General features: G+C 45.9%; 1 protein-coding gene across 1 annotated transcript in view; it reads left to right on the top strand.

Moving 5' to 3' along the window:
• LOC119161239 (cytochrome P450 4C1) overlaps positions 1-14,108 on the top strand; it is a 56,467-nt gene that overhangs the window by 29,715 nt on the left and 12,644 nt on the right. Inside the window, exons 3-5 of the mRNA XM_037413613.2 lie at positions 8,668-8,753; positions 12,656-12,846; positions 12,928-12,997. Coding sequence (XP_037269510.2) covers positions 8,668-8,753; positions 12,656-12,846; positions 12,928-12,997 — 347 coding nt within the window. The remainder of the gene's footprint in view (positions 1-8,667; positions 8,754-12,655; positions 12,847-12,927; positions 12,998-14,108) is intronic.

Raw genomic sequence — 14,108 nt, forward strand, 5'->3', positions numbered from 1 at the left:
GGGGGAAGATGTTTACCACGTACGTGACAAAGTTTTCACGTTGTTCATGTCCTCGTCCACCAGGCATGTTCTTTAAACCATTTTCTCCTCCCATTCTAATTTTGGTCGTAGATAGATAGATAGATAGATAGATAGATAGATAGATAGATAGATAGATAGATAGATGGATAGATGGATAGATGGATAGATGGATAGATGGATAGATGGATAGATAGATAGATAGATAGATAGATAGATAGATAGATAGATAGATAGATAGATAGATAGATAGGCTTGCCTGCGGTTCGCTACGGATTGCATCGAACGGGATTCAAAAATCAATGAGTTAGCGCGTTATCTGTAATGATCTGGCCGAAGCAACACGCTATTGTCAAATGAGCTAGCATTAATGTCTATTAAGGTGTTAATGGAAAGCGTGGATTCTTTAATATTTTATTCCAGTATGCCTATTGTCTCAAAAGCCAATTCGCAATGTCAGTAGCTGCACTTCTGCAGTGTTACCATGGAACGAGCCGGTGATGTCTTCAGTGATAAATAATATTAATTGTCGTTGTTTAATGTCTCAAGACCAACGCATTATTATGAAAGACACGGAAGTGGAGGGCTCCGGAGATTTCGACCTCCTTTGGTTTTTTGACGTGCACCTAAAAATTAAGTATACATGAGCCTTAAGCATCTTCACCTCCATCGAAAATGCTTGAAAGGTGAGAGGTGAAAATGAGTCTGTCCCGGCCGGGATTCAATCCCGTGACCTGTGAGTCATCAGTCAGCACTATATTCCCTGCAGCCAATTTTCCGGTTATAAAATAGAGGGAGAGCAATTACGGCGAAATCGTCACACACACACTACAAAGAGCGACTTAAATGGCTGAGTGGTTACGACACTCGGCTGCTGATCCCAAAGACGCGAATTCTACAAAGGCAAATTATTAGAACCCTTGTAATGCGTGACGCCAGCGCACGTTAGAGAACCGCATGGTGTGGAAATTATGCAGGGTCCTCAAATATGGCATCTCTCATAGATGGGGTCACTTTGGGAGGACGCTATGCTTTATAAAAACAACCCTTGCGGTTGTTCGACTGTTTGATTTTATTGTCCCGATGTCATGACGTGAACGAAAAGAGCAAACACCACGTCGAAAAAGAAACTGTTTATTCGGGCCGAACTTGTGGCCACGCAAAAATAAAGTAGGACACTGGCACTGATAGCGGTGAACAGAGCGTCGGCCGCCAATCAACTGACAAGCGGCGAAGCGTGTCAGCATTTATACACTTACCATCGAACATTCTATAGCGTTTGCGCTATCGGCGACGTAGGTTCCAGAATAATCAGGAAGGTTCACGAAGTGGGCGTAACCTTAACAAAACGATCTACTACAGTCTCGAAGCTTCTCTAACACCGGAGGTGCGGTTTGCGCTGAACATAGTGTAACGGGGTGATAACAAATCTTGAGGAAATGAACGTGGCGTTGGCCCCCTCTGAAAAAAAGGCATCGTCCCGATGCTTTAACAGAAGATAAAAGTACAAAAAAATAATGCAAAACATGCAATAAATTGCGATAGAGCAACAACAACAACAACAAGAACAAAATGCACTGTTTCAGCTCGTTAAGGCGCATGAAAAAGCTTCAGACGCGCGACATGGACGACTTCAGGTTGCGAGCGGCGTCGTTGAGAGTTCGTGATGCCATCTGGGACAACCTCGTAATCGAATGAGCCGAAATGTCGAATTACTCGGTGTGGTTCAAAACGCCATCGCAGAAGTTCTCACTGAGTCCACGTCGGCGTATCGGTGTCCATACCCAAACACGCTCACCGGGCTCATATTCCTCGAAGCGTCGTCGAAGATTGTAACGGCGGCAATCCGTCGTCTGTTCGTTCTTGATATGGAGGCGGGCGAGTTGTCGGGTTCCTTCGGCGCGCTGCAGGCAGCCGCTCATATTGAGGTTTTCTTCGTCGGTGACGTTGGGTAACTTGGCGTCGAGCGTCGTTGCCGGAGTGCATCTGTAGACCAACTTGTACGGCGTCATCTGCGTCGTTTCTTGAACGGCGGTGTTGTATGCGAATGACACGTACGGAAGGATGCAATCCCACGTTTTGTGTTCGACGTCGACGTACTTTCAGCGTCAAATGAAACCCGAACAGCGGCAAGCCTTTGCGATAGTGTAGTGCGTGCCGTCCACTTATCACAATGGACAGGTGCGTGCATCGTGTTCCGCAGCTCTGCGCATATCTGCGTGCCTGCTTATGGTGATAAGTGTACGGCGTGCACTATACCATCGCAAGAGCTTGTCGCTGTTCGGGTCTCATTTGACGCCGATAGTTCATGGCCAGCATGTCGGTGATGATTTTGTTTGGGCAATCGATGAGGTCATTGGTCTGTGGGTGGTACGCTGTCATACAGTGGTGGCTTGTCTCGCTGTATGCCAAAATCGCTTGGGCTAGCTCAGCAGAAAACGACGTACCTCTGTCGCTGATGAGGACCTCTGGAACACCTTGACGCAGGACGATGTTTCCCACGAATAATTTGGCTACCTCTTATGCACCACCGTTGGGCAGGGCTTCTGTCTCGGCGTAGCGGGTAAGGTAGTCGGTAGCTACGACGATCCATTTGTTATCAGAATTTGACGTCGGCAACGGCCCCAGTAGGTCCATGCCGATTTATTGGAATGGTCGGCAAGGTATTTCGATGGGCTGAAGAAATCCTGCTAGCCTTTTCGGCGGTGTCTTGCGTCGCTGACAATCTCGGCACGTCCTCACGTAACGAGCGACGTCAGCGGTAAGGCGTGGCCAGTAGTACCTTTCTTGTATCCTCGCGAGCGTGCGGGAAACACCAAGGTGCCCTGCCGTCGGGTCGTCGTGTAGGGCCTCAAGTACTTCTGATCTCACTGCAGAAGCAACTACGAGGAGGTGGTTGGCTCGAAGGGGCGAGAAGTTTTTCTCTAGGAGAACTCTGTTTCGCAAGAACGACTCCAGTCCTCTCTTACAAACATTCGGAACAGTCGTGCTGTTACCCTCGAGGTATTTCACAAGGCTTCTGAGTTCTGGGTCATCTCGCTGTTACTCCGCGAAGTCTTCGGCAGTCATTGTTCCTAAGAAGCTGTCATCATGCAGGACGTCGAGCGGTGGTGGTTCGACGGGGGCACGAGACAAGCAGTCTTAGGCTCTGTGCGAGGCGACCCGAAGGATCTTTTAAGTTATCTAGCCAACACAAGGCATGGTGGTCGCTCACAACTTTGAAAGACCTGCCGTAGAGGTAGGGGCGAAACTTTGACGCTGCCCAGATGATGGCAACACACTCCTTTTCTGTTGTGGAATAATTGGCTTCGGTCTTGGATAGGGACCAGCTAGTATAACTGATAACCTTTTCCGCGCCGTCAGTCCGCTGCACAAGGACGGCGGCGAGTCCTACGCTGCTTGCGTCGGTGGGTACTTCTGTTTCGACATGTCCATCGAAATGCGCGAGTACCGGTGGTGTCTGGAGGTGTCATTTAAGCTCTTGAAATGCTTCCTCTTGTGCCGCTTCCCACCTGAATTCGACGTTGCTTTTCGTGAGGCAAGTTAGCGGCTCGGCAATCTGTGAAAAACGTTTGATGAAACGCCTGTAATAGGCCCACAATCCGAGGAATCGGCATACAGCCTTCTTGTCAGTTGACTTCAGGAAATCAGCAATGACGGCTATTTTCCGCGGGTTCGGACGTACTGCGGAGTTGCTAATCACGTGTCCCCGAAACAATAGCTTCTCGTACGCAAAGTGGCAGTTTTCTGGCTTCAGGGTTAGCCCAGATGTGTCGATAGCTTGAAGTACCATTTCAAGGCGCCGGAGATGCTCGTGGAAGCTCGAGGAAAACACGACGACGTCATCCGAGTATACGAGGCAAGTCTTCTATTTCAAACCAGCCAGCACAGTAGTGTCCATAACGCGCTGTTTTGTCGCAGGCGCTGAGCAAAAACCAAACGGCATGACCTTAAACTCGAAGAGGCCGCCTGGTGTGACGAAGGCCATGTTCTCTTGATCTCTCTCGTCAATCCCAATTTGTCAATAGCCTGTTTTGAGGTCTATTGAAGAAAAGTGTTTCGCGCTGTAGAGTCGGTCCAGGGCGTCGTCTATACGTGGAAGAGGGTACACGTCCTTCTTAGCGATTTTGTTCAGGCAGCGGTAATCGACGCTGCAACGTAGGGTCCCGTCTTTTTTTTTCACTAATACCACAAGTGACGCCCATGGACGGCTGAATGATGGCGTCGCGTTGCATTTCGTCGACTTGTTTCTTCAGGGCGTCGCGTTCGCACGTCGAGACTCGGTACGGGCTTTGTCGAACTGGTCGGGCACTTTATTCTGTTGTGATGCGATGTTTCGTGACTGGGGTTTGTCGAATTCTCGATGATGACGAGAAGCTGTCTTTGAATCGCAAGAACAGGGACTTGAGCTGGTCCTTCTTCCACTTTGAAAGGCTCAGGTTGACGCCGAAATTTGGTTCGGAACCTCTATTCGTCGAAGCAGCATCGGCAGAATCGAAGAGGGCGAATGAGTTGCTGGCCTCCGCGAATTCGTCGATGTAGGCGACCGTCGTATCATGGTTTAGGTGCCTGTATTCGTGACTTAAGTTTGTCAGCAACACTTCTGCTGACAAACTTCGACGGGGCGGTGTCCTGGCGTGGACGTGGAGGAGGGGCGTGACGGCGGGCTGCAGTAGCGTAGCTCATTACGTGCAGCTGTGGTTGTGGAGGCTGAGATACGCCCAGCGATTGCTAATCTCCTGGCGTACGACGTCCGCGATCGAGTCCACGTGAGGCTGCGCTGAAGGAAGCAATTTTCGCTGCTCTTTTTGCACGATCGCTCGGATCGTCTCACGCAAGTCGTTAGTTTCTAGCGCATGGATGTTGGCGTAGCTTGTAGACTAGAAGCTACGGTTGTATTTTCGCGTCCGCATCTCTAGCGTCTTCTCTATTGTAGATATTTCTGAAATGAATTCGGTGACCATTTTTGTGGAGTTCCTGATCAGTCCAGCGAAGAAACGTTCTTGCTTGACTCCTCGCATGAGCAGACGGACCTTCTTTTCCTCGCACGAGTCGGGGTCAGCGTGGCGGATGAAGTGGTTCTTTTCTTCCGTGGAAATGGTGACGTTTTCATTGGGCAGTTACATACGAGTCTTTAGCAACGCAGCAGCCTTCTATTTGCGAGCGCCTCTCATGAACGTTTGCAGGAATGCGTCACAGAAAAGACCCCACGTGTGAAGTGAAGACTCCCTTTTCTCGCACCATGTTCTTGCCACGTCTTAGCGATAAAAGTAGACGCCACGAAACTTCTCTTTCGCGTCCCAGTGGTTGAGGGCGGCCACTCGGTCGTAGGTCTCTAGCCAAGCCTCTAGTACTTCTAACGATGACCCATGAAAAATTGGTGGTTCTCTTGGCTGCTGCATCACGATAGCGGGCTGTGGCGCAGCCCGCCATCGTTATCATTGCCGCAGTCAAGGTCATAGCCTTGGTCTTTTGAGCCTTGTCTTGTAGAGGCCCGTACTCTGGAGGTAAACCCTGATGCCAGCGGCTTGTTCGGTGCTCATGACTGGCGTCAGTATCTTCTTCGCGACGTGGGCTGGATTCACAACATGACGGGGGTGTGCAGTACATGAACGACGCAGCACCTCCACCAGATGTCACGGGGTTTTGACGTGATTGAAGGGAGCAGACTCCAGGTCGAAAAAGAAACTGTTTATTCAAGCCGAACTTGAGGCCATGCAAAAGGAAAGTAAGACACTGGCACTGATAACAGCGAACAGAGCATCGGCCGTCGATCAACTGACAAGCGGCGAAGCGTGTCGGCATTTATACACTTGCCATCAAACATTCTAGAGCAATCGCTAGCGGCGACGTAAGTTCCAGAATAATCTGAAGGGTTCTGAATAATCTGAAGGGTTGAAGATTGTGAACCCTTCAGAATAATCTGAAGGGTTCATAATCTGAAGGGTTGTCAAGGTTATTGACGTAACCTTGACAAAACGATCCTCTATAGCCTCGAAGCTTTTCTAACACCGTGGGCGTGGTTTGCGCTGAACATAGTTTAACGGGGCGATAAAAAGCGTGAAGAAAGGAACGTGGCAATACTATTATGCTGATACGCAGCCTGTGGTGGCGCAAGACGGCGACTTATATAGAAATATACTATATAAAGAGTGGCCACTGGAGCCTTTTCACGGCCCAGCAAGAAAGAGTCTGACCAACGGCTAGACGGCTTTCCTATGCTCGCTTTTACTCTTTTGTTAACACATGTAGTAGCCGCCTCAGGAGGACAACAAACACCCAAGTTCAGTATTCATTTTTTGCAAAAAATGTATTGTAATGATTTACACATGTGTCCTTATCTGTTCTACATCATGTCCCGCAGAAGGCGTTTAATGCCTTACAACAAAAATTAGTAAAGTCTGACTAGAAAGAGTTATCTTTTTGCATTTGTTTTGCAGAAAGACACACTGTAATGTGGTTTAGATGTACTGTGCATGTATTCCCTTCGGGAAAGCATGGTTGTGTAGCCTAGTGGTAAACAAACTCACTTTCGGAGCATGGAGGTACGAGTTCAAAGCCCAGTGTCGGAAAGGAATCGTTTTTGTTATTTTATTTATGCTGAATACGTTATCGGCTTTGACCAGCCATTCGTGGCGCTGAAAGCAGCGCAGTAGCTTGGCCAGAGTGCCCTACGGGAGAGTCCGCTCTTCATGTAAGTATGTTTCTCTATGGGCCAAAACTATTTTTTGTAGCAAGCTTATTTCAGGACGCTGCAGCTTGATGCTTGCTGGAGAGTTGTCATATAGAATGTTTACTACTGTGCAGTCTATCTAAAAAAAGGCTATCGTGTGCTTAATACATTGCTGAAATATTGGAGGAAGACGTCCATTCCAGATTCGCATAATTGATTGATATGTAAGGTTTAACATCCGAAAACCGCCATATGATTATGAGAGACGCCATAGTGCTTGGCTCCGGAAATTTCGACCACCTTGGGTTCTTTAATGCGCCCCCAAATCTGAGCACGTGGGCCTACAGCAATTTCGCCTCCAATGAAAATGCAGCCGTAGCAGCCAAGATTCGATCCCACAACCTGTGGGTCAGCAGCCGAGGACCTTATCCACGGCAGGGCTCCAGATTTGGATACGAATCAAAATTGTGTCCTTGACAATTCGTAGAGTACATGACGAGATGTGGAATATCGCTTATGTCAGGTGTTTAGCTTGGTATCTCTGCTGTGCGCTCACCAAAAAAAAGTATCGCGTGCTGCTGAAAAATTATTCTGCCAGAAACTCAATTCGTAAATTCAGTAGCACGATATGCACGTTAGATTCACCTGAAGCAAAGATGGTTACCCAACGTTGACACCGAAGCTGTTCAGGCGATTTCTGCGTTCATGAAATAGAGCCGTTTCATTTTAGACATTTTGATTTTGTTTTTTTTATATAAATACGGCGTGCGTGGCGCTTCTTCGAAACGAATTCCTTTTATCGTATTTCGATCACCAAAGAGGTAGCCCTCCTTACAAGCAGTTTTTCTTTTAGTTCACTTCCTGTTGTGGCGCATATCAACTGTGGGGGATACAAGCTGTTCTTTTGTTCACCTGTATTTCCCTTGTCTTCGTTTCTTTTTGTTGTAATAAATATTGAATGAATGCATATGTGCTTTTCTCATAGGTGTCGTTAACTTTAGCGTAATCATTGTAATCAGTTGAAAGAATAATTATTTTGAAATTTAAATTTTTCCCACTGGTCTGGTATATTCGCAGTATACCTTCCAAAATTAAGGCAAGCAGTTTTCATTCGAAGCTAAGACAGCAGAATGAAGAAACTGCATATCCACGAAGTGAATGATGATGAGTGGGCGAATCAGTGGGAATTTTCGGTGTTACCCGTGACATTGACCACTCACGCATGTAAATGAGTGGCAAAGCTGTGTTCCGTTACATAAAATGTTTAGTAACCATAAATAATATGTTGTGTAGTGAAATTTGTCAAGACTTTATTATTACTGCTCTGTATCGGATATAGCCTGAATTAGGCAAAGACGAGGTCTTTGCACGTTCCCATGGTGGTTGTTCGCTGTTTCCAGTCGTACGAAATGCATCGTAGAGCATATCAAGACGTCAGATACTGCACGGCCAGTCGTTGTCCGTGATATCATCGCCATCAGCGTCGTCATTATGACGTATAGTAGGTACCTTGCATGTGCTATGCAGGGATGGCGGAAAGAGAAAGTGTGGTCTCTGCGCGTTTGTTCTCCATCGCCATGAGCGTCACCGTTATCTTCAGTGGCGGCTACAGCGCGACAATTGACAGGCCTCATTCATAAGAGTCTTCGCCATCTAAGCAATTACTTTGGCTGAATTACGTATGATGGGTGTGATGCTTTGTTTTTTTTGTGTGTGTGGACGGCTGACACTGGCTTCCGCTGTTATCTTTATCGCATTTTCAAATGAAGAAATGCTTCCAGATGCCAGCCTTACATTAAGGCAGGCTCTCAATGACGCCATTATTCATTCAGTGATTGCGAAGAATCTTGTGAGATTGCGATTTATAGGCATTCAGCACGCGTGGCCTACTCACAACTGACTGCTAAATTATCAAACAAAAGCCGCTGTTTACTTTTACCGGATGTTCATTTTTCATTTGTCTGTATTTCTTTCAGACAGTGCTCAATGGTCAAAGCACAATCGAAAAGTCGGTTGATTACGAAGTCTTGCATTCATGGTTAGGCACTGGACTTTTGACAAGGTGAAGTGATGCCAATGCTGCGCAAGACTTGTTTTAGCTTCGACTCTCATTGCCTGTGCTTAGATTCAGTGATATTAGCGTGTATTGTGTCGATATATAAGTCAGCAACGTGTTCAGCACGTGTAATTTTCAAATAAATGGAGCTTTTCTCGCTGCGGAACCAGAAAAAAGAGGGCAAGAGAGGTGTTTTAGAGAGAGATTAGGCCTCCAGTAAAACAGTTTTGTTCATTCGGCATCTATGCTTCGGGATGACGGTAATGCTATATGTATACTTCATATTGCAGTGCTGTAGCTGCGCTAGAACATGGGTAATCAGTAACTCGGTAGAACACGCCTACAGAGCTTACGTTGATGAGTCTGAAGACCACGCACAACTTGCGAAATCAACTGCCCTTCGCGTTTAGATATGGCTGATTTCTTTCAAGTGCGCATCCTTGACCGATGTTCGCAAGGGCACTGTCTACTCTTCATGATGACTCTGATTGTGAAATACCGAAAGAATAATGTAAAGTGCCATATACAGGGTGTCCCAATCATCACACAGCGTCATTTGAAAAAAGTAGGCGTTAGGTGAAGCAATCCTAGTGTATATTATTTCCAGTGTACTGTAGTAGCCACTACTAAATTTTTCTTTGATGTCAAATAAAAATTTGTCATTATTACTTTAGTAACTCCCAAACTACTCGCCTACTTATCAAAATGTCAATGAAGAATGTGTGCGCACGCTGAAATCACATCCGACTGCGCTATATACTTTCAACAACGTCCTAATTTCGTGCTTATTTGTTCCCGTTGATAAAGAAAGGCCGCGAAATCTGAAATGTGACACGTGACAAGATGGCTGCGCGAATTAGCACGCATCAGAAACAGGCTCGCTTTTAGGTAGCCAGTACCAGTCAAAGAAATGTACAAAAAAATATGGACCACGCTATCTGCCGATTCTCGTCCGAAGAAACGCACCGCTTTGTTCTTACACAGCCAGTCTGTAATCAGAACAGTGCTATGGCCACGTTATCAATGAGAGCAGCTGGTCGTGAGATATGGATAATGATTGTGACGTACTTTGAGCCGGAAAAGTTTGCGGGTTCTTCAGCGTGTAGCGGAGTGGTGGAAAACTACATTGCTGCACCGCCTACAGTGAGGTGCATTGTGTAGAGACATAAAGTTTGATACCGTATTGCCTAGAAGGTAATCTGGCGCTAGTGTCTACGCGGGCTGCTTCAGCTATACTTCAGCGGCGTGTGTACCCCCATATTTATGGAAACTACAGGCTTCGGATGTCCTTCGGATGCATGGCATTCTTAATATTCGTGGCGCTTTTCTCCAAGTGTATAACAAAGTGATAATAAATTAGATCCAATTAAAGCTTGCCTAAATCTTTTGCGCGTAAACTTAATCGCAAAAACGTTTTTGTAACTACGAGGTAGAAGAGAAACCTGGACAAATCTAACTACCACGGTGTACATCACTCTGCCATTGCATTCCAGATTTAGCATCAATGTATATTAAAACATTTTCACCGCACTTGACAACAAACATGCTTGTTTGTCGCTTAAAAGTACGCATTATCTATTTAAGTAAGTAACAGTGCAGTATATCAAGTAAGAAACACTTAACTTTTCGTCTGCTGTGATGCGAGATGCGTCCATCCAAGTGCATCTGCCCCCAGCGCACTTCTTGTTTTGTTTTGAAGTCGAGTCAGAGGAGCATAACGGTGCGTCTGCTTAGCCTAGTCATCGTTATGCAGTCGATTCGAACGCGTTTAGACAAGACGCGCTCGTGAAAAAGTATGACCTCAATGCAGTATGCTTCACTGGCACAAAACGCTACATCTGCGCGCAGTGGTGAGTGGATGACGCTTCGCTTAAACTGTATACGACTCGTAAAGCTCCGACGGTGCAGCAAATCAAGAAACATAGTGGTCTTCAGCCTCTTCGAATATCTAAGGCACTGTTTCAGCGCTTTTCTCCACGCCCTAGCAGCCGCCGTGTGTGAAGAATGAAACTGAAACTGCATAAAAATATCTGTAGACAGTCCGCTACCTAAGGCAATCCAATCCAAAGCATGTACTTCCAATACTTCCCATGGAGGTAGACGATCGCAGCGCCAGATTTATCTCTAGGTGTTATTGTATGAATATCTTTGTGTAGAGATTATCGGCCATGGCTTCAGAGATTAGAAGCATTGTCTAAACGCGCCGTCACTAAGCGCCGAGTCCGCGTACAATAACCTCAACACCACACCGCGACACGGTAGGTGGCGCAGCAATGCAGTTTTCTGCAGCTCCGCCACGCGCTGTAGATCTGACAAACGTTTGCGGTCGACATTTTAACCAAGTGGAAAGAATCCCTGCGAAATTGCGACACGTTATTGGTGCCCTTGCCAATGTGCGAAACGCTATCTCTGGCATTTGAAAAGAGCCGTGTGCTCAGATTTGGGTGCACGTTAAAGAACCCCAGGTGGTCGAAATTTCCGGAGCCCTCCACTACGGCGTCTCTCATAATCATATGGTGGTTTTGGGACGTTAAACCCTACAAATCAATCAATCAGCAATAGAAAAGAGTTAAAGTGATTGCTCACAGTAAGCTTATCTGAGGGTGCTGCTTTCTTTTGCTGATGGGAACGCAGTCGCATGTTATTTTTTTTTATTTCGTGGGCTTCCTTCATTACCAGGAAACAATAAGCACGCAATCAGTTATTTGTTGAAAGTAGACATATGGCGTTTGAAGATGTTCACGTCTGCTTTATCAACATTTTAATAATTAGGTAAATGCATTCGGAGGTACAAATATAGTTATCACGTCGTAATTAGTTGTGATTAAGGAAAAAACTTATAGTTTGGCCACAAGGGCGAAGCACTGAATGCGAGAGCAACAAATTGGAATGTCACGCGAAGAACGGCAACCGGATCGAAACGTGCAGAATGCTGCTCAAGAAGAAAAAAAAAGGTACCAAAACAACACACAAAAGACGAGCGCGAGCCAACAACCTTGACAGCTCAACGAGCTTCTCAGGCACAAAGGACGCTTGAAATGTCTACGCACCGGCATACACAGGTATAGATGAGCACGAACTAACTAGTGTCACTGTTCTCACTTCGCTGTGTTTGATAAGCGCGCTTCTTTCGCAAAAGGATAAAACTGCAGCGAGCGAAGTGACCTTCGTGCGTGCTGTAACTACAACGAAATCGTTTCGGTGAAAGCCGAAGACGTAGAGTTCTGCCCCCGCCACAAGATAAGCGTGCTTTCACACACCTACTGGGGTAGTCCATGCACCGTAGGGCAAAGTACACGAGCGGACGGCCGAGCGTACCCTTCGTGATATCTCGCTAGAAATTCTGAGAACACACTGATATTTTTCCGTGGTTGGCATACCGCCAGCGGTCAATAGTGTATAATAAATAGATCGGCATTTCGTGCCTACAACGGTGCCCAATGCGGAGCAAGAGGTCACCCATTCGATTCTGCGCGTAGGGAAGTATTTTTCTTCGTAGGATTTACAGAGACACCCACAAACACACCCACACATATATATATATATATATATATATATATATATATATATATATATATATATATATATATATATATATATAAAAGAGAGAGAGAGTGTGTCCATATAATTTCATGTTATTTCTGTCGCAATAAGAATTAGTACTGGATACTACATGCACACACTGACAATAGCAGAAGGCTGCCTTCTCGCACCATCGTTACTTTTTTTAAATCGTGCTGCGCGATAACTGGGACACGCTGTATAGGTTCCTCGCTATCTTCAAATTTAATTTTGTTAAAATAGCTCAAGCGGTTTTCATAACTTCTAATTGGGAAATGAACTTCATTTGAAAAAATATACATGAAGCGGAAGATAGCCGTGACTTCTTATTGTAAGTTTTTTCCCAGCTCTGGAACGAAATGGAAGACAAGGCGGCGCTTGCTGACACCCTCGTTTCACTTCCGTATTCTCGATTCATTCGTGCGGCCAATGAACATGCGAGCTCGAATTACTGTGGAAAAGCTACGACAGCGCTGCTCAGAACCCTGGATCGATATCGCTCCACTGGTGGCAGACTGCACCCTGAACATTTTGTTGGGTACGTCCACCATTTTTGTCTGTGCTTTATAGGTTCAACCCAAATGTGACTACTGCTACTTAATTTTTTACTGATATTCAGAGACCATCATGGGTGTGATTCCTGAAGAAAAGGAGGAGTTATGTCGCTCATACGTTGCAGCAGTTCATTAGTAAGTACGAATGTTGTATTGCTTTTCTACCATTTCGTGCTCAATTTTCTAGGCCTTACATAAATAGGGGAGCCTCTTTAAACCGGATTTTCTTATATAACGTACAAAATTAGCGCAGCTTGAGCTAAGTCGTGCAAGGGGCAGTCACGGGAGTACTGGTCCTGTCTTGAGGCTAAGCTTTTGTCCCCTTACAATTAACCTCTTCTCCTTTTGCAACACCATGCTGTGGATGGCTGTATTGGCGCACTCCCTTCTTTATTCTACGCTAAAATTTGCAATGCCAACACATGCTGCAGACACCGACTAGGTGGATCACGTTGCAGCTTTTCTTGGTTACCGCCGCAATCTGTATATCTAGTGAGTGGGTGGTGATGGAGGTCGGCTAGTTAATCATGGTGATCATTTTCTACTTATTACACATCACAAAGCTCAACCCCAGCAGCTATTTTGTAAAATGAAAATCAATGAGAACATCCGAAATAATTAGTTCGAGGTAAGAAGGATCTCTTTGTATTCTTCCAGTTCTGCGAAGTCCTGCGAATATTGCGTTGCTATGAAACAGCAGGATTAGGCGTATTGGTATAACATGATAGTGCTTAACAGCGCAAACGACAGGAGGGGATAGAAGAGACGAGATAGAGCCCTGAACTGCCAACAATTTATTTCTTGCGAAGGTCTTCGTTTTTATACAGTTGCCTGTTGCACCAGTCATGCGCGAAACACATTGATGATGCATAAGTATATCACGCCGACAAACAAAGGAACAACTTTTCTTAATCGGCGAGCGCGAGAGAAGGGTTGCTAACACAAGCATCTTTCAATGAGCATATCTTTTCTGCCTCTATGATCTCGCGAGTGGTGCAGTCCCTGCATGTTGCAACAATAGTACACTCTGAAAAGATTCACCGTCAGCCACACGTGCTGCAGTGAATGGACAGCCATCCTTGTTTATAATGATTCACATCGCACATAAGTTCCTTCAGTCTCTCATTTATACAACAACCTGTTTGACCGACGTAGTATCTTTCACACGATAACATCAGCTGATGCACCACATTACAGATGCAATCTCTAAATTTATTTGCATGTTTTGTAGTGCAACCAAGGATGG

The sequence above is a fragment of the Rhipicephalus microplus genome, chromosome X (assembly GCF_043290135.1).
Source record: "Rhipicephalus microplus isolate Deutch F79 chromosome X, USDA_Rmic, whole genome shotgun sequence".
Classification (NCBI taxonomy): domain Eukaryota; kingdom Metazoa; phylum Arthropoda; class Arachnida; order Ixodida; family Ixodidae; genus Rhipicephalus; species Rhipicephalus microplus.